The sequence below is a fragment of the Acipenser ruthenus genome, chromosome 10 (assembly GCF_902713425.1).
Source record: "Acipenser ruthenus chromosome 10, fAciRut3.2 maternal haplotype, whole genome shotgun sequence".
NCBI lineage: Eukaryota > Metazoa > Chordata > Actinopteri > Acipenseriformes > Acipenseridae > Acipenser > Acipenser ruthenus.
Genome location: NC_081198.1, coordinates 42,181,664 through 42,200,348, shown reverse-complemented (window position 1 = coordinate 42,200,348; position 18,685 = coordinate 42,181,664). Strand labels below are relative to the sequence as shown.

The window sequence follows — 18,685 nt, the reverse complement described above, 5'->3', positions numbered from 1 at the left end:
TCACTTGCCATTAAAAACAGGCTAATCAGGAACTTTTGTTGTAAATGCATTTATCCTTATATTTTTAGCAGTAGCATTTATAGGAATGCAAAATAAAATGTTTTAGCTAAAATAATAAATATGACTCAATTATTAAATACATTTTTTATAGAAAGTGAGGATGTCATTCTTACCAGTGGCTTTTTAAAGAATTCATATTTGGCATAATTTTTCCTAAAATACAAACGGTCGTCTGTTTCCATTCCCCAGCTTGATTGCACTTCAATAATCGACTCATGGTCTTCTATGGTTCTTTCTGTGTGTTAAATATAAAAGTACAGTTTATATAAAATGTATATTTTCCTAAAGTTAGACAGACAAACGGAATGGAAAAATATACCAATAATGCAGATTTATTAAAATCACAACAGTTGTACTTAGTCAAAAAGGCCATGAAGACTTAATAATGTCATACTTTTGAAAGGTTGAACTCAGCCCCCATGAACCAGACTTTGGACTTCAAAGAGCTTCCAAAATCTACCACTATCCATTCCATGCTTTCAACCCGAGGGGTTTTCAATGTATTGCTCTGACCAGCAAACTATCCTTGGCCACCAACCCCTTCTCATTTCTGCTGATCTAGAGCCATAAACATGTAGTCTACTTCTGAAAAATTGGTACCAGCTAGTTAACGGACAACAAATGTCCCCAGCTGTTATCACTGCTGCTCTTGTGAGACGCATACCTCATTAAAATAACTTGCACATAAATGAAGAGCAGAGGATTATCCATTCTGGGAGAGGATTGGAACAGTAATCAGTTATTGTGTTATTCTGTATAATTTATTTTGTCTTGATTATTTTTTGTTCTGATAACCATCTTAAAAATCGGTCGATAATCGTGATTCTGACAGTCATCTAAAGCTAAGAAGGATCAGCACTAGGATCCTATGGACAACCAATTTGTCCAGACAGAGATGCACCAAAAACCAGCAAGGGTGGTCTGACACGAGCATGACAACCTCGGCCATTAGATGTTTTAGGTTTCCCTGTTCATGTGCTTGGCCCATCAAAAATAATATATGCACAAATTATTTGTTAACCCTTTGTGGTCCTATGTCGGACCAGATCCGACATTACAATTTTCCCTTTCCTGTCCGACATCATCAAAAAGACGTAAAACACAGGTCTCTAGTCGTTTTTTCTCCGGAAAAAGCAGACAAAACCATTCAGTGGCCGATAGGCGCCAAGAGAAGCTGAAAAAAAGGGGCGTATCTGAGCAATACACATAGCCACTGCACCACAGAGATAACACGGACATAAACAAAAGAATATCACTGACATTTGCAGAGCTTTTTGGAGATGTTATAGTAATAAAATAATGACTTGGATTACATTATTGAGGAGTTTAGTGATAAAACGAGTGATCAGGAGATGATTTATCGGTATGCACGACTATGAAGAGGTATGTGAAAAATACAGCGAACAAGGGGTGGGGCGGGGCTGGAGATGCAGTACTGAGTGTCCTGTTGATATGCAGTGCCTTTTAAACCTGTTTTACTGTGAAAAAATACTTTTAAACAGCGCGTCTAAAATAAACTGCGCGTGTGAAAATAAATTGGACCTGACGCGCCTGAGACGTGCTGAAAAAATGGGCCGCAAAAGGGTTAAGGGACATACTTTACCATACCTATAAGATCAACGATGTGCACATCAAATAACATAAAAAAACAAAATGTACTGTATAATCAGCAGTTTTTAATTCAGTATGATACATCACTATTGTACTTTAGCCTATACAATATTTGGAAGGGAAAAACAAAAAAAGAATATATGGCCCTACCAATGCCTATGAGGGCCCGATGCTCAAAAAGTGTCCAGCTATGGTCATCGATGCAATGGTTCTTTAGTATGAACAACTGGCAGACGTCCCGTGCTGTAATATCGCTGGGTACTTCCAGTGCTCGACTTGTGTCATCTTCATTGTACACTTTGATTACCTGCAATGAAAAGAAAATCCAATTTTAAAAAGGATTTTTTTTTTTTTTTTGTACAGCCATACCAAAAGTATATTTTTTGCTGTGGTCACAGCACTGGTTGGCTGATACGTAGATGTCATTCCTACCTGATGGCCTTTGGGGGCCTGTAAATTGAGTTTGAGTTTAGACAGTCCATTACAAGACCTCTCACAGCTTTAGAGCAGGCACCTTACTGGGTAGGGCACGTTAACAAAGGTAGAATCGAATTACATGCATTGACACAGACTATGCTTTTTCACTTCAGTGCTGTGAATCTAGCTCCCCTGGCCAGCCCTAAATTAAACATTCAATTTGAGAATTCAAAACGCAATATTATATCAACAACAATGAAAATAAAAAAATAGGTTCTACATTTGGTTCTGATAGATAGTATCTTTAAAATATATTGTACTTACCAGTGAAAATGGAGCTAAGCAGACGTGTGTATTTTGGTTATCTCTGCATTTGATGTAAGTCTGAGTGCACAGCATTGTGGAAAAGGCTTTGAGCATCAAAACATGCATTACAACACTGTGTCAGCTGTGAAGCATTCTACTCTTTTAGTGCAGCAAACTCAAATGAAGCGATTATGTAGAGTTGCCTCTTTGCAGTAGAGTTTCCTGACTCCACAGCTATATGTCATAGAGGCTCTGCCCAATCACCTGCCACCTTTGCTAGTAAAATAAATAAATAAATAAATAAATAAAATTAAAAAAAGCACAGGATGAGCCAGCTCAAGAAAAAAAAAAGTCACCCGGTTCACTCCACGTAGTTCATTGCAAAAAGCATTGCTTGAATCCTCAAGCAATTACAAAGGTAATAGTTAACTGTAATGCCAGTTGGGTCAACTCTATCTAAAGTTGGAAGGAAAGGGGGAGGGGAATCTACGCACAGTAAAGAACAACTTGCGTCTACAGGCTTTGTGCTCTACTCTTCTTTTAAGGCGGATCGGCAGGGGCTGGACAAGCCTGCCTGCTTGTGTAGAAGAAAGGAGGTCACTGTGCTCCAGCTGGGACAGGAATTGTACTCTTCAAGAGCTGCAGCGAATAGGAACCTTCAGCTATGACATCATCCCCAAATGAGGTAAACAATCTGCTTTTTAATCAGTCACATTGTCAGATTTACAAGACAAAAAGAAAAAAAAAAACCCTTAAGGATCTCGCTTTGCAGACCTTTAACAAAAGCCCAGATTTACAGAAACCTTTCAGAGGCAATTTTTGTTGCACAATCTATGAATCCTTGCTTTGGGGGGGGGGGGGAGAGAGAAGGAAAATGCTAATATTTGTCTTAATTTGTATTAAAACATGTTAAAACAGTGATATTGTCCACCTTTTGATTTCCCATAATAATAGCAATATTTTACACACTTAACTATGAGTTAAAAATGTGGAGAATTGGCTCTAGGCCTAATTCCAAATGTATCCCTGTGTACATTTCATTTCCTGAGAATCTGCCAAAATTAAATCTCAGAGCTCTCATATTTCATGAAGAACACAGACGTTTTTGTAACAAGGTACACAACACAGTACCAATGTCTTATACTGAAAGACTTTTAATTAACTGAAGTAACCCCCTGACACAAACTGACTATACAGTACAGATGCTTCAGCTTCATTCATGAAAAATAATCATTTAAAAATATATTTACAGTATGTATATTTGTCACAAATAATCTCATTTCCCGAATATGACATTACAGAGACATTTAAAGCCTGACTTCTATTATATGTAAACTTATGGAAACTATAATAAGACCCAAAATGGAAAATTACCTATATGGTAACAATATCCTGGGAGACAGCCAGCATGGTTTTAGGAAAGGGAGATCATGTCTAACTAACCTACTTGACTTTTTTGAGGATGCAACATTGAAAATGGATAACTGCAAAGCATACGACATGGTCTATTTAGATTTCCAGAAAGCTTTTGACAAAGTCCTGCATAAAAGATGAATTCTCAAACTGAATGCAGTAGGGATTCAAGGAAATGCATGCACATGGATTAGGGAGTGGTTAACAGGTAGAAAACAGAAAGTACTGATTAGAGGAGAAACCTCAAAATGGAGTGAGGTAACCAGTGGTGTACCACAGGGATCAGTATTAGGTCCTCTGCTATTCCTAATCTACATTAATGATTTAGATTCTGGTATAGTAAGCAAACTCGTTAAATTTGCAGACGACACAAAAATAGGAGGAGTGGCAGACACTGTTGAAGCACCAAAGGTCATTCAAAATGATCTAGACAGCATTCAGAATTGGGCAGACACATGGCAAATGAAATTTAATAGAGAAAAGTGTAAAGTATTGCATGCGGGCAATAAAAATGTGCATTATAAATATCATAAGGGAGATAGTGAAATTGAAGAAGGGAACTATGAAAAAGACCTAGGAGTTTATGTTGACTCAGATATGTCTTCATCTAGACAATGTGGGGAAGCTATAAAAAAGGCTAACAAGATGCTCGGATATACTGTGAGAAGTGTTGAATTTAAATCAAGGGAAGTAATGTTAAAACTTTACAATGCATTAGTAAGACCTCACCTAGAATATTGTGTTCAGTTCTGGTCACCTCGTTACAAAAAGGATATTGCTGCTCTAGAGAGAGTGCAAAGAAGAGCAACCACAATTATCCCAGGTTTAAAAGGCATGTCGTATGCAGACAGGCTAAAAGAATTGAATCTATTCAGTCTTGAACAAAGAAGACTACGCGGCGATCTGATTCAAACATTCAAAATCCTAAAAGGTATAGACAATGTCAACCCAGGGGACTTCGTTGACTTGAAAAAAGAAAAAAGGACCAGGGCTCATAAATGGAGATTAGATAAAGGGGCATTCAGAACAGAAAATAGGAGGCACTTTTTTACACAGAGAATTGTGAGGGTCTGGAACCAACTCCCCAGTAATGTTGTTGAAGCTGACACCCTGGGATCATTCAAGAAGCTGCTTGATGAGATTCTGGGATCAATAAGCTACTAACAACAAAACGAGCAAGATGGGCTGAATAGCCTCCTCTCGTTTGTAAACTTTCTTATGTTCTTATGTTAACGTCAGGAGCTCATCTAATAACCATGGTTGGTGTGTGTGTGTGTGTGTGTGTGTGTGTGTGTGTGTGTGTGTGTGTGTGTGTGTGTGTGAGAGGGAGTGAGCATTACAAGGCAGCACATTTTTAATCATGATTAGGTTATTTTTAATAAGAAGCATTCACGGGGGATATATTTCTAAATATGAATAGGATGGTCAAATGTTTTCAACAAACAAAATCCCAAATAGGTTATTATCAACAGTTTTTACTTAACTTAAACATATCTGATATATATATATATATATATATATATATATATATATATATATATATATATATATATATATTTTTTTTTTTTTAAAGTGTTAAAACATTTAAAAATGCTTTTTTATGCACCAAATCTGACTACGTCCTGCCCGATAGCCATCTTGGATTTAAGTTTTGCAATCTACTGACTTTAGCTTTCAGAATTAAATAAATAAATAAAAGATTTGTCACTAAAATATTAAAACTGTTTATTGGAAAAATTCACTCCAAGCTAGATTATGATTCTAAAAAAAATCATTACGCTACAGCCTACCCCTAAAAACACATCTGTCACTCTGCCAAGACCGTCAGGAGGGTGTGGCACCGAGACACTCTGTAATGCAAAAAATGCATGGGTTTTGTTTAGAATGTACAGACAGGTAACGTATTACAGCACATTTTAAAAGGGCATTTATTTGTCTGTTAAAAAATTACAAATTATACCCATTTTGAATTTTTTTTGTAGCATTTCCAAGGGGTTGGAAAGTCATAATAACAATGTTTTACATATTCATAATTTGTCAAAAATGTTATTATACAACATTGGATTAATGCATTTGCATTTTTGTTTTTTTAAATGTTATAAATGTAATCCAATTTAAACTAAATCTGTGCATTCCAAAGTCATGTCTTCCACATGTTTTAAACTTCCTTTCTATATTACAAATCCATGTATTTAAATGGTCTAGCATATTTGCAGAATCAAATCCACCCTGAACTGTATCGATGCTACTAGCCCTGTGTCTGCACTATCTGAACTGCCCTGTGACATTTGACCAGTCATACCATCTATGTTACTGCTGTCAATCATTCGTCTGCCTGCAAGGGACAAAGTAAAAACGTGCCTTTTCTCCACATTAATGTTAAGTTACGGATGTAACCCTGGTTCCCTGAAAGAGAAGATGACCACCAACCATTACTTTTGGGATATGCCTGCTGCAGGTCAAGTACTTACTGAGCATTTTATGTCATCGAATCCGTGAAAGCGACCTCACAAGGTTTGGTGGGCATCTTCTCTTCCAGGGACCCACGGTTACATCCGTAACCGAACGTTCCCTTTCAATTCGAAGATGAGCACCAACCAATACTTTTGGGAAAAGTATACCAAAGCAGTCGCGAGGGAGCGTGAGTGGACGTCTCGCTACCGCAAAAACTAGCGTTTGTGGTGAGAGCGTTCAACCTCAAGGACCCTTATGCCTAATGAAGGCATAGAGGGATCTACCTTAACCCTTTGCGGTCCATTGTCGGACCTTGTCCGACATTGCAATTATTCCTATCAGGTCCATTGTCGGACCCTGTCCGACATCATTATAGAAACGCAAAAAACAGGTTTTAGTCGTTTTTTCTCCGGAAAAAGTCGAGTAAACCATTCAATGGCCGAGTGAGAACGACAGGAGCCGAGACAAGTCGAAAAAAAAAAAAAAAAGGCGTATCTCATGAATAGTCATACATGGCCCTGGTATCAGATAACGGGGCGGTCATAAGTAAACAAGCTGGCTGATAGTGAGTCCCTGCACAGAGAATATGGACATTTGCAGAGCTTTTTTGAGATGTTATAGTAATAAAATAATGACTTGGATCGCATTATTGAGGAGTTTGGTGATAAAATGAGTGATCAGGAGATGATTGATCGGTATGTACGACTATTATTATTATTATTTATTTCTTACATAGGTGAAAGCTATAGCGAACGAAAGGGTGGGGCGGGGCTGGAGATGCCTAGTGAGTGCTTTGTTGATATGCAGGGCCATTTAAACCCGTTTGACTGTGAAAAAAAATACTTTTAAACAGAGCGTCTAAAATTAACTGCGCGTGTGAAAATAAATGAGACCTGGCGTGCCTGACGCGCATTTAATAAATGGACCACAAAGGGTTAAGTCAGTTGAGCCCAGCTAGCTGCAGTACATATATCAGCCAATGAGGCTCCTCTAAAGAGGGCCCATGATGTTGCCACTCCTCTGGTAAAGTGCACGGCCACCCGCCCAGGTGGGGGTAGGCCGGCATTAGTATACGCAGTCAAAACTGTGTCCACAATCCAGTGAGACAGCCGCTGCTTCGAGAGGGCTTGACCCAGGGTCCTTACACTATAACAGACGAAGAGCTGGTCTGACTGATGCAGAGCTCTCGTTCTGCTAACATAGCTTCTCAATGCCCAAACCGGGCAGAGGGAATTTAGTCTCTGATCCTCCTCCGAAGAAAACGGAGCGGGATAGAAAGCCTCTAGTTCCACTGACTGATTCAAATGGAAAGCCTTAACCACCTTAGGGAGGAAAGCAGGGTTTGTTCGTAACGACACCCTGTTTGCATTGTCCCAAACACGCATACAGGAGCTGTGTACTGACAAAGCCTGTAGCTCACTAACCCTCTTAGCGGAGGTGATGGTGAACAAAAAGGCTGTCTTTATAGAGAGATAGGCTCAAACGGGGCCTTAGTGATAGCCTCCAAAACCACATCTAGACTCCACTCGGGGAGGGTGTCCTTTCTAGGAGGAAGTAACTGCTGTGCACCCTTGAGAAAAACGTGTCGCCAGATTGAGGAGGGGAGAGGGAGGAGCTCCCAGCGCCGCGGAAGGCCTCGGGTGATACGCAGCTCGGCTCAGCTGTGCTAGCAGGGGGCTTAGCAGCCGTAAACTTATCAAGCCTCCTGTGTAGCAACTGAGGCGGGAATGCTGCACAAATAGAGCAGAACGTCTCATCTCTAAGGGCAGAGGAGGCGTGCTGCATGCCCAGGCAACGGACACAGAGGAGGTGCTTGTCCTGTGCAGGAAGCATGGAAATTAGCCATGCTTGCAGATATTGACAGAGCAGCGAGCACCTAGGGCATGTGCACCAAGGATGTGCTAGGGCACCGAGGCATGGAGTGTCTAAGCACCGAGGCTCTGAGGCACTGAGAGCACCGAGCACTGAGGGCAAGTGCACCATGGGCACCAGGGACGTGCTGAGGCGCTGTCACAAAGACGGCCGGAGTGGGTGGCGTCAGACCAGACAGGAATACACAGACAGAGACGGTGGTGATGATGAGCTGAGTGCAATGGTGGCACTCAGCGTTTAATAACAAAATAAAAGGTTTAAACAACGGAATACAAAACACGGCACTGGTAGCCAAAAGAAACATATAAACAAAACGGACTAAACACTAAACAGACGGTGCAGGACAGACGAACAAACACGGTGAGTACAAACAAAACACTTATATTTCCGATCTTATTTTACTCCTTCTCTCTCACCCGTTCTCCACTCTCTGAACACCTAACCCCGACTGAGTGCTACGTGTCTCTATATATACTGTTGTGCTGGGATTCAATTACTAATTAATTATTCACTTGAATCCCAGCACGTGAATTAATTCTGTGCAACCCCGTGCTCACATATTACATTTAACCAGCACGTGAAGTGATTTGTGCTCTCCTCGTGCCTAAATACAAATCTACACTTTTTAAACACACGTGAAACACAGACCCGTTTATATCCCGTGTACCAATCTATACACCAACATTAACATACACACGCATCCATACAACCCATAACTCAAATGCACACAGGGGCGGGGCGCATTGCCACATATACCCCCCCTTGTGCGCAGCACACATGGCCTCAACGGCCACCTCCCCCCTTAAAAACCCAGCAGTCCAGGACAAAGTCTCGGGCTGGGAAGGGAGGCTTCAGTGGGCCCATGGCTGGCCATGCTGTCAGCACCCCTGCCGGTAGTGGCACGGCTGACCGCCTGTTGGTCCACTTCTGCAGCGAAACTGCTGCTGGGGAAAGTGGTCTCCTGACCTCTTCCCCTGTCTTTGTAGCCGGTAGCTCCCTTTGGTGGGGCTCCGACCACAGTACTGCCGGCAGCGAAGAAGCTGCAGTGGGAGCAGGTCTCCGGACCTCCCCCACGATCTCCGGCAGCGAAACTGCTGCAGTGGGAGCAGGTCTCCTGACCTCCCCCACGATCTCCGGCAGCGAAACTGCTGCTGGGGTTGGTGGTCCCCAGACCTCCTCCCCCTTCTTCGTGGCCGACAGCTCCCCTTTCTGGGGCTCCGGCCACCGTACTCCCCGTGGTGGAGGTATGGGAAGCAGAGACAGCTCCTGCTGTTCTGCTTCTGGCAGTGGCAGAGGCAGAGGCAGCTCCTCTGCTCCTGGAAGTGGCAGAGGCAGCTCCTGCTCCTCTGCTCCTGGAAGTGGCAGAGGCAGCTCCTGCTCCTTTGCTCCTGCCGGTGTAGGTGGCGGAGGCAGAGGCAGCTCCTGCTCCTCTGCTCCTGGAAGTGGCAGAGGCAGCTCCTGCTGCTCTGCTCCTTCCGGTGGAGGTGGCGGAGGCAGAGGCAGCTCCGGCTGCTCTGCTCCTGCCGGTGAAGGTGGGAGCAGCGTGTAGTCTCCTGCCGATGGAGGTGGGAGCAGCGTGTAGTCTCCCCCTTTTTCAGGGGACTGGTGCTGCTCTGCCTCTCTTGCAGCGGACTGGTGCGGCTCTGCTTCTGAAGGGGAAACCAGCAGGCATTCTTCCTCTGCTGGTTGTGCTGGGGAAACCAGCAGGCATTCTTCCTCTGCTGGTTGTGCTGGGGAAACCAGCAGGCATTCTTCCTCTGCTGGTTGTGCTGGGGAAACCAGCAGGCATTCTTCCTCTGCTGGTGAAGGTGGGAACAGCTGCCTCTCAGGCTTCGGATTCCCGCGGTCCCCCCGTCTGGGCGCTGGACGCTCGCGGTCCCCCCGTCTGGGCGCTGGACGCTCGCGGTCCCCCCGTCTGGGCGCTAGTTCCTCTTCTTCATACTGGGTGGGGCATATGGCTAACGTGTGCCCATAAGCCCCACAGCCAGGGCATAACTCTGCTGCGAGGTTCTTTAAAAAAACCTCCCAGCCATCATCCTCGACCTCCTCCCTTTTGGGCTGTGGACGCCCCGACTCCTCCCTTTTGGGCTGTGGACACTCGGGTTCCCCCCACTCAGGCGTAGGACGTTCGGGTTCCTCCCACTCAGGCGTAGGACGCTCAGGCTCCTCCCACTCGGGCTGTGGACTCTCAGGCTCCTCCCACTCGGGCTGTGGACACTCAGGCTCCTCCCACTCGGGCTGTGGACGCTCAGGCTCCTCCCACTCGGGCTGTGGACGCTCAGGCTCCTCCCACTCGGGCTGTGGACGCTCAGGCTCCTCCCACTCGGGCTGTGGACGCTCAGGCTCCTCCCACTCGGGCTGTGGACGCTCAGGCTCCTCCCACTCGGGCTGTGGACGCTCAGGCTCCTCCCACTCGGGCTGTGGACGCTCAGGCTCCTCCCGCTCAGGTACTGGAGAGGGCAGCGACTGCTCCTCTCCCTCTTGCTCACTGGAAGGCATCCCTCCCATGTCTGCAGCTAGGTAACCCAGCACCACCATGGTGAGGTCACGAACGGATGCCGGGTTGTGCTGTTGCTCCCAGTCCTCCCATCGTCTCCCATCTCGCATCTGCAGTGCGTGAATAACCATGGGGAGGTCACTGGCGAAGTTCCCCTCGGGGTGCACCAGCCAGTCCCATATTTCCCGGGACGGTGGGGAACCTGGTGGCAGTGGGGGTAGAGGGGTGGCTACTGCCCCGTTGTGGCTGTCCTCCTCCCAGCCCGGCATGCAGGATGAGGGCTGCAGCTGTTGTTGCTGCTGCTGCTTCTGCTGCTTCCTGTAGCTCTTTCTTCCCATCCTCGCTTTACAATTTTTTTTTTTTTTTTTTTTTTTTTTTTTTTCACAGAACCCCCTCTCCTGGTCTGACACTTGGAGGCGCTATTATCCCACGATGACACCACGTGTCACAAAGACGGCCGGAGTGGGTGGCGTCAGACCAGACAGGAATACACAGACAGAGACGGTGGTGATGATGAGCTGAGTGCAATGGTGGCACTCAGCGTTTAATAACAAAATAAAAGGTTTAAACAACGGAATACAAAACACGGCACTGGTAGCCAAAAGAAACATATAAACAAAACGGACTAAACACTAAACAGACGGTGCAGGACAGACGAACAAACACGGTGAGTACAAACAAAACACTTATATTTCCGATCTTATTTTACTCCTTCTCTCTCACCCGTTCTCCACTCTCTGAACACCTAACCCCGACTGAGTGCTACGTGTCTCTATATATACTGTTGTGCTGGGATTCAATTACTAATTAATTATTCACTTGAATCCCAGCACGTGAATTAATTCTGTGCAACCCCGTGCTCACATATTACATTTAACCAGCACGTGAAGTGATTTGTGCTCTCCTCGTGCCTAAATACAAATCTACACTTTTTAAACACACGTGAAACACAGACCCGTTTATATCCCGTGTACCAATCTATACACCAACATTAACATACACACGCATCCATACAACCCATAACTCAAATGCACACAGGGGCGGGGCGCATTGCCACAGGCGCCGAAGCACTGAGGCACGGCGCGTCTAAGCACCGAGGGTGCTGAAACACTGAGGCACCAAAGCACTGAGGCACCGAGGGCAGTGAGCACTGAGGACGCGTGCACCAAGGGAACCAGGGACGTGCTGGGGCGCTGAAGCATCAAGGCTCTGAGGACAAAATGTTGTATCCAAAAATATATTTGTTTTGCAATTGATGATTACTGGAATAATCTTACATCAATTTAAAAACTGCTGCATTCTCAATTCACACACACTGTTCTTCCCATAGGGGCAGAAACCGATCATGCTCTGTTCGCCCACTCTAATATGAAACAATATTTAAAATTCCACCACACACACCCTTCTCACACAAATCCTCCAGAAAAAAAACAAAAAAAACTGATTTTATTATAATTGATAAAAGAATCAAATGCAAAAGGAAATAAAGCCAAACATAAAAAGTGCCTAACTAAACAAGACAATTAGGGCCAACTTCCATGCTTCAGTTGCTAAAAGTAATACAAGAACAAGAGAAAAAAAGAATACTGTTCAGAAGTAAAATAAATCAAATAAGTAAACCCCAATGACAATGTAACCTGCACCCTTCACTTTCTGTTACCGATCCATTACATTGAGTCTCCAGAAATTTCCACTAGCGGGAGCCCCAAATTGTGCCATTAAAGGAAATAAAAAAAACATGAATGTAATCCGAGTTAGATTAAGCCTGTACAAAAACAAGAAAATAATGTTTTTTCTAGTACGAGTGATAACAGGGCCGACTCAAATGGCTGGAACAGTTCATATGAATTAGGCTGGGTTTGGGGAGTTAAGAGAAGTTGGACTATGGTCAGAATGTGGTATACTCCAGTGCTACAATTGATAAAATATCATACTTTACAGGCCTCCTTGTGTAAAAAACTTAACTCATTAAAGATCTTTCTACTTTGTTCTGGCCTTTTTCTAATCCACAATACAATCACAAAAAATAACCTTTATATTGTAGCAAGACATTTAACTTGTATAAGTGTTTCAAATCAAACATTTATTTGGCTGTAGCTAGTATCCAAATAAGAATCAATTCTTTTTGGTAGCTGGGCTGAGGGCGATTAGGATGAGATTTTAGTGCCTCTGAAAATCACGTGTGTGGGCGTATGTATCCTTGGATTCTATGCCAGTATGTTGTTGTTTTTTTTAATTTGATATAAAAGTAACTTACAGTATATCTATCCACCACCAGAAACTTAAATACAAAACTTAAATACAAAATTAGAGTACATGTAAAAGTGTGATATATGCACCATACTGTATGTAGGTACAGACAGGCACCCCCATATTCTTATACATACATATATGCAATATTTAAAAAAGCATCTTTACATATCAGACAAATTCAGGTAAAGAAATTGTACAGCTAAGAAATTGAACTTCATACCAAGCAGCACTGAAAGATTCAGTTAAATTTACTTAAATATAGACCCTTAAACAGAAACACTTCCTCAAGCCAGCCTATGCCAAGGAGAGCATACTGGAGAACAGTTTGTAATTACAAACAAATAGTTTTACCTTGAACTTCACTCCCACAGCTGTACAGAGTGGGTTTTTATCTACTTGTGCAAAAAGCTTTACCTCAATAAACTTTAAGATAATTATCATCAATTTAACTTTTCCCATTATTATAAACTATACATATGTTTAAGGTTCAAACATTTTAACTAGCAGGTAGTTGGCGCTTTGACACTGAGAGGAATGAGGCCCTCTACTCTAAGTATACACTGTTTAGGTTCTGTCACAAATCACAGTCTCTCTATTTTATCACTTTGTATTCAGACAATTTCCTATCAGGGTTTCAGCATCATTTCTGTCCATCTGAAGGCTATTCAAAAGAACAATATTTCCCCACAGTGGTCGAGTAATGGAAGGAGGGGAACCCTTGGAGTCTACAAAAATGTAAGTCAAGGTGCATAGGCAAATCTATTGAAAGGAATAAAAAAAAATACTAGTGAGCTAGTGGTTTGTTTGGTTTTTTGACAGTATATTTGACCTATAAAATGTAAACCACTTATTGTAGCAACGGAAACGGTGGTAATGGATCGCAAATTTCTCAGTGGTACAAAGGATTTGCCTTATTACTAAATATTTGCCTTTGTACTTGTTTAAAAATAGGGTCCTACGTGACCAGCAAAGGTTCCAAAGTTATAAAAGGAGAAAAATATACTTCTCATAATTTAAAGATAAACAAAAATAAATAGAATGCTGGTTTATGTGAATTCAATACTTTTGACTGCCATTTGTCAAATTGTTTGGACTCTGGAAGCACACACAAAGTCACGTTTTTCTGCTGCTTTATTGTAATGAACAGAATTGCCTGTTATTAAAGTATCCTATTCCAAGTGTTTGGCAGCTGTTTTGGTGTGATTATGACTTAAAAACTGCTGACTACTACAATGATAGAGAACTGAAGGAAATGTTGACATAGCTTTATGATATGCTATCATACTAGAATGTTTAGGTGAACAGAACAATAAACTTTTAGGGTGATATATTTTGCAAATACAATAACTTCTTAAGGACACAGAGATTTAATTTAAATGGTATTAAAGTGGATACAAAAAAAAACATTTGTATACTGTTTTGTACCAACAGAGAGATAGATAGATAGATAAATATATCTGTATTTTTAGCCATGACAACAAGTCTTATAATTCTGATATGTACTTTCTGTCGACTACTGTTATTTTTCAATTGAGAAACTGTACAGTAAATGCCTCACTTAAGTCAGAACACCCAATGTAGTGTTGGGACCATAGTCAAAAACGAGAAGATGAGGAAACCTTTCCTTTCCAGTTGTGTGTTTAATCTGATGTCATCGTATGCAGTTGATACCCCAAATTCTATTTTACAGTCTGTCGGCACCAGTTTTCCATTGTTTTATTTATTTTTTAATTTTTTTTATTTTGTTCCCCCAACAATTTTACAATTAATATTTCTGAATTGTGTATTTTTAGGTTTTGATAAATTCACAAAATGCCCCTAACTGTATGTTCCACAACAGCAGCAGTATATAGTGTATGATGTCAGGGGAAACTAAATATTATCTAACCTCTAAAGTGTTCCTGGCTGTCCTTTGGAATAACCCAGTTTCTAAAAATCACACATCATTTCAAAGGTATGGCCTGGCTACACCTCGTGTTGGTTTCAAGTTTCTCTTAAGGAGCTCACAGAGGTATACAAACACATTCTATTTATACAGCCAGCCTCACAGAAAGCATGGCTCAACTTTTCCCTGTCCAGGATACTGAATGACATAATTCTTAGTTGTGTTCCTCTTATTTTTTCATTCATTTTTAGCAGGTATATTCAGTTGCAGTATATACCTGCATATACTTTAAGCATTTCTGAATACTGTATGTTGTATTTGAACAAATTCCCTCAAGTGAGGGACATAACAACCATGTCAAATGTATCTGCAGTCTTTGCCAAATTATATATATATATATATATTCCCCTCACAGCAATTGTGTATTATTAACTGAGTTCCGTACAATGCTAAATATTGGGCTATATAAATATTGTTGAAAAAGCTTCATTATTTAAAAACAGTTGAGTAGATTTTTTAGATCAAAGTACACCAAGAAATGTTGGTTGACTGGTTCTACTGCAGTAGTCAAAGCATTAAAAAAAAGAAAAGTGAAAACAATATACCAACAGTATAAAGTACCGGTATATTGTGACATTGATGGATAACTGGATTGGTCAGACAGGACATTCTGTTCAGTCTCAAAAGGGAACCTGAAACTTTGCACATGTGTTTTACACTACAGTACCCTTAGGCTAACCACTTTTCAGCACTTTTAAAAGGGAATCAGAACAAAGCACCTTTGAAGAGACGCAAACATTAGAAAGAAACGGTTTGTTCACAAAATATTCTCATCCCGTATTTGTCAATAGATCTGCTTTGGACTGCTTTACCCCAGGCTAAGGTACTTTTTCCACAGCTCAAACATGCAATCTATTTATTTTGTATTTATTGTACAATGAAATGTCAAAGGGACGATGTTTAAAAAAAAAAAAATATATATATATATATATATATATATATATATATACACACACACACACACACACACACTTGTAGTCAGAACTTTACATCTTTACATACCCCAATGGAAATTTATAATTTCTAGAAATTTCTCGAAAACAAATAATTATAGAGAAAATCTTCAAAATCTTCTGTAGTAAAAGTTTTGCTTTTGTGGATGAGGAAAAAGTGTGACCAGAAACAGATGTCTTCAATTATTTATTTTAGCAATTTTTTTTGCAAAACTCCAAAAATGCTAATTCAAAAGTATTCATACCCCAACAACGAAAATGAAATTAATAGCTTGTTAAGGCCCCTTTAGCAAGAATAACCTCTTTTAAATGATTAGGATATTTCTTAATGAGCTTTTGGCATGACACTTCAGTGATTTTTGACAATTTTTCCAACGCAAAATGGTTCCAGTTCATTCAAATTCCGAGGACTTCTCGTGCACAGCCTTCTTCAACTCATACTAAAGACTCTCAATCGGATTTAGATTGGGTCTTTGACTAGGCCATTCCAGAACCATGATTTTATTCTTCTTTACCATGTTGAAGTAGATTTCGATGTGTGCTTTGGATCGTTGTCATGTTGGAACATCCAGTGCGCTTTAAACCAAGTTTTGTAGCGGAAGGTTTCATATGATTGGCCAATATCTTTTTGTATGCTATGGATCTATTTTACCATGTATTGGAACTAAATTTCCTGTGTCATTAGAGGAACAACAGCCCCATAGAAGGATATTATCACCTCCGTGCTTGACAGTAGTATGGTGTTCTTTTCTTTGTACGCCTTAAGACTTTCTCCAAAACGTAACGACTATCAGTGTGACCAAATAGCTCGACTTTTGTTTCATCGCTCCACAAAACCTTTAATCAGAACTCATATCCATCATTCAAACACCATTTTTCAAACTTTAAGAGATTGTCCTTGTGAAGTTTTCCTAAGAGTGGCTTTTTCCTTGGCCTGTGACCATTGAGACCTTCACCATGCAATACTTGACCTATGGTTGAAATGGAAACCCCAGTCCCACTTGCAGCCAATTCACTTTGAATATTTGGCAGTCAATCTCGGATTGTTATTAACCTTCATCACAATTCTTCTATTTGTAGACTTTGTAGACAATGCTGTCATAGTATCAAAGGGTATGAATACTTTTGAATTAGCATTTTTGGAGTTTTGCAAAAAAAATGACTAAATAAAATGAAATAAATTATCGTAGACATCTATTTCTTGTAACTTTTTTTCCTCATTCACAAACGCAACACTTTTGCTACAAAAGATTTTTCTTAAAATTATTTTGTTTTTGAGAAATTTCTAGGAAGCATACATTTCCATTGGGGTATGTAAACTTTTGACTACAACTGTATAAGCACACATATACACCGATATCTACATTGCATATATTAGTGTTTACATATTGTTTGCACACAATTACACTATTATCAAGCATTCATGAGCAAAGAGTTTTTTAAAAAAAAAGGCAATGGATATATAGTAAATTAGTTTACTGTAATTAATAATACAAAAAGTACCACCAATTCTAAATCATGTTATTTATTTCACTTTCTTTTCCTGCTATAATTTTGCATCTTACTCTATAGCTCTCTCAATTACACACATACATAGAGGATACTCCATGAATATTCACGGAGTACTATAGTTAAGCCACCAATGACGATGGCCAAATAATCAGCGCACCCCTGAAGTACAACGCATGGAAAACAAGGAATATTTCATCTAAAATAGACAGCTCAATTTGGAACCTTACTTTCCTTCAATCAAGCTCTGCATCTGCTAGCAATATGGTGCAATTCTGTCGTTGGATTTGAATGAATGCCAGATGTATTTCAAAATTAGATTGGTTAAAAAAATGTAGAATTCTCAACACTTGTTGTATAAACTCTATTTACATGCATGGTATCAGTCAATACCATAATATACATGCAGTAAACCGATATTGATCTAAATCTCAAATAAATTCCTGCTTTATATGGAATAAGTCCTATATGAAGCACTCTCTGCTAATAAAGCTATAGTAAACAACGTTACATAGACATGTTTATTTCCAAAGCTTTTCATATGCCAAGACTTTTATTTCATTTCTTTCTTGTACAGTAAAACCTCGCTTCTCCAAACTATTGTGGCCACTTTTCTTAAAATATATGCCGTAAAAAAAATAATATTAGCTACACTAGAATTGTTAAAACGGAGTATTCAAAACTGGACTTAGTCAGAAATATCTGCAAGCAAATATCCAAATAACGTATTGCCTTGCCCAGTTAAGTTGTGGCAATATAAGTCTGTGAAAATGCTTACTCTAACAAAGACAACATGGTCATCTGACTTAGCTGTTGAACTGTATTTTTAAAAGTTTAACGAACAAGGGATGACTTTTCCACTTTTAATTGAAACTACATTAGCTAGAGTGTTTTGAAACCAGAAACAGCTATGCAATGCACTGCTCCCTCGTTATTTTGCAATTCAGTTATTCCTGATATGTATTTGGTTCAATTGTGATGATATTTGACTTTTATAGAAGAGGAACAGGTGAAATTCATTGTTCAATTTTTTAAACATTCAATGCATCTCCATTACATTCTGTATTACTCGGCTAAATAAGTTTAAAATATATTTTGTGTAAAAAAAACAATAATAAAGATTAACATGCAGGAAGTTAATTCTAAAATTGCACTGTATAATTAAAAAATAAATCGATAGTACCCATTACTACAACATTTGTAAGTGCCTTTATTTAAAAAGAAAGATGTATCCACTGTGTGGTTTCAATCAAAATGACAAATTCTATCAAACAATGTAAAGCACAGCAGCTGGTTTTCTTCTTTCACTGTTTTAATGCATCTAGTTTTCAAGGCTGCAGAACTGCTGCTGCCAAAAATAAGATTCCAGACAATGAAATGAAGCAGTCCATACAG

The 18,685-nt window shown here is 40.5% G+C and overlaps 1 protein-coding gene across 7 annotated transcripts in view; it reads right to left on the bottom strand.

The window, feature by feature from the left end:
* Window positions 1-18,685, bottom strand: part of LOC117403720 (growth factor receptor-bound protein 14-like) — a 54,833-nt gene that overhangs the window by 13,354 nt on the left and 22,794 nt on the right. For 6 of the 7 annotated variants that reach the window (XR_009329739.1, XM_059032299.1, XM_059032300.1 and 3 more), the window contains 2 exons: window positions 1,822-1,978; window positions 174-295 (listed from right to left, as the gene is read on the bottom strand). Coding sequence is in view for 6 of the 7 variants with exons in the window: in XM_059032299.1 (XP_058888282.1) it covers window positions 174-295; window positions 1,822-1,978 (279 nt within the window). In the remaining variant the exon portion in view is untranslated. Of the gene's footprint in view, window positions 1-173; window positions 296-1,821; window positions 1,979-2,412; window positions 3,213-18,685 lie in introns of those variants that run through there. The other variant, XM_059032301.1, reaches the window with a different exon arrangement.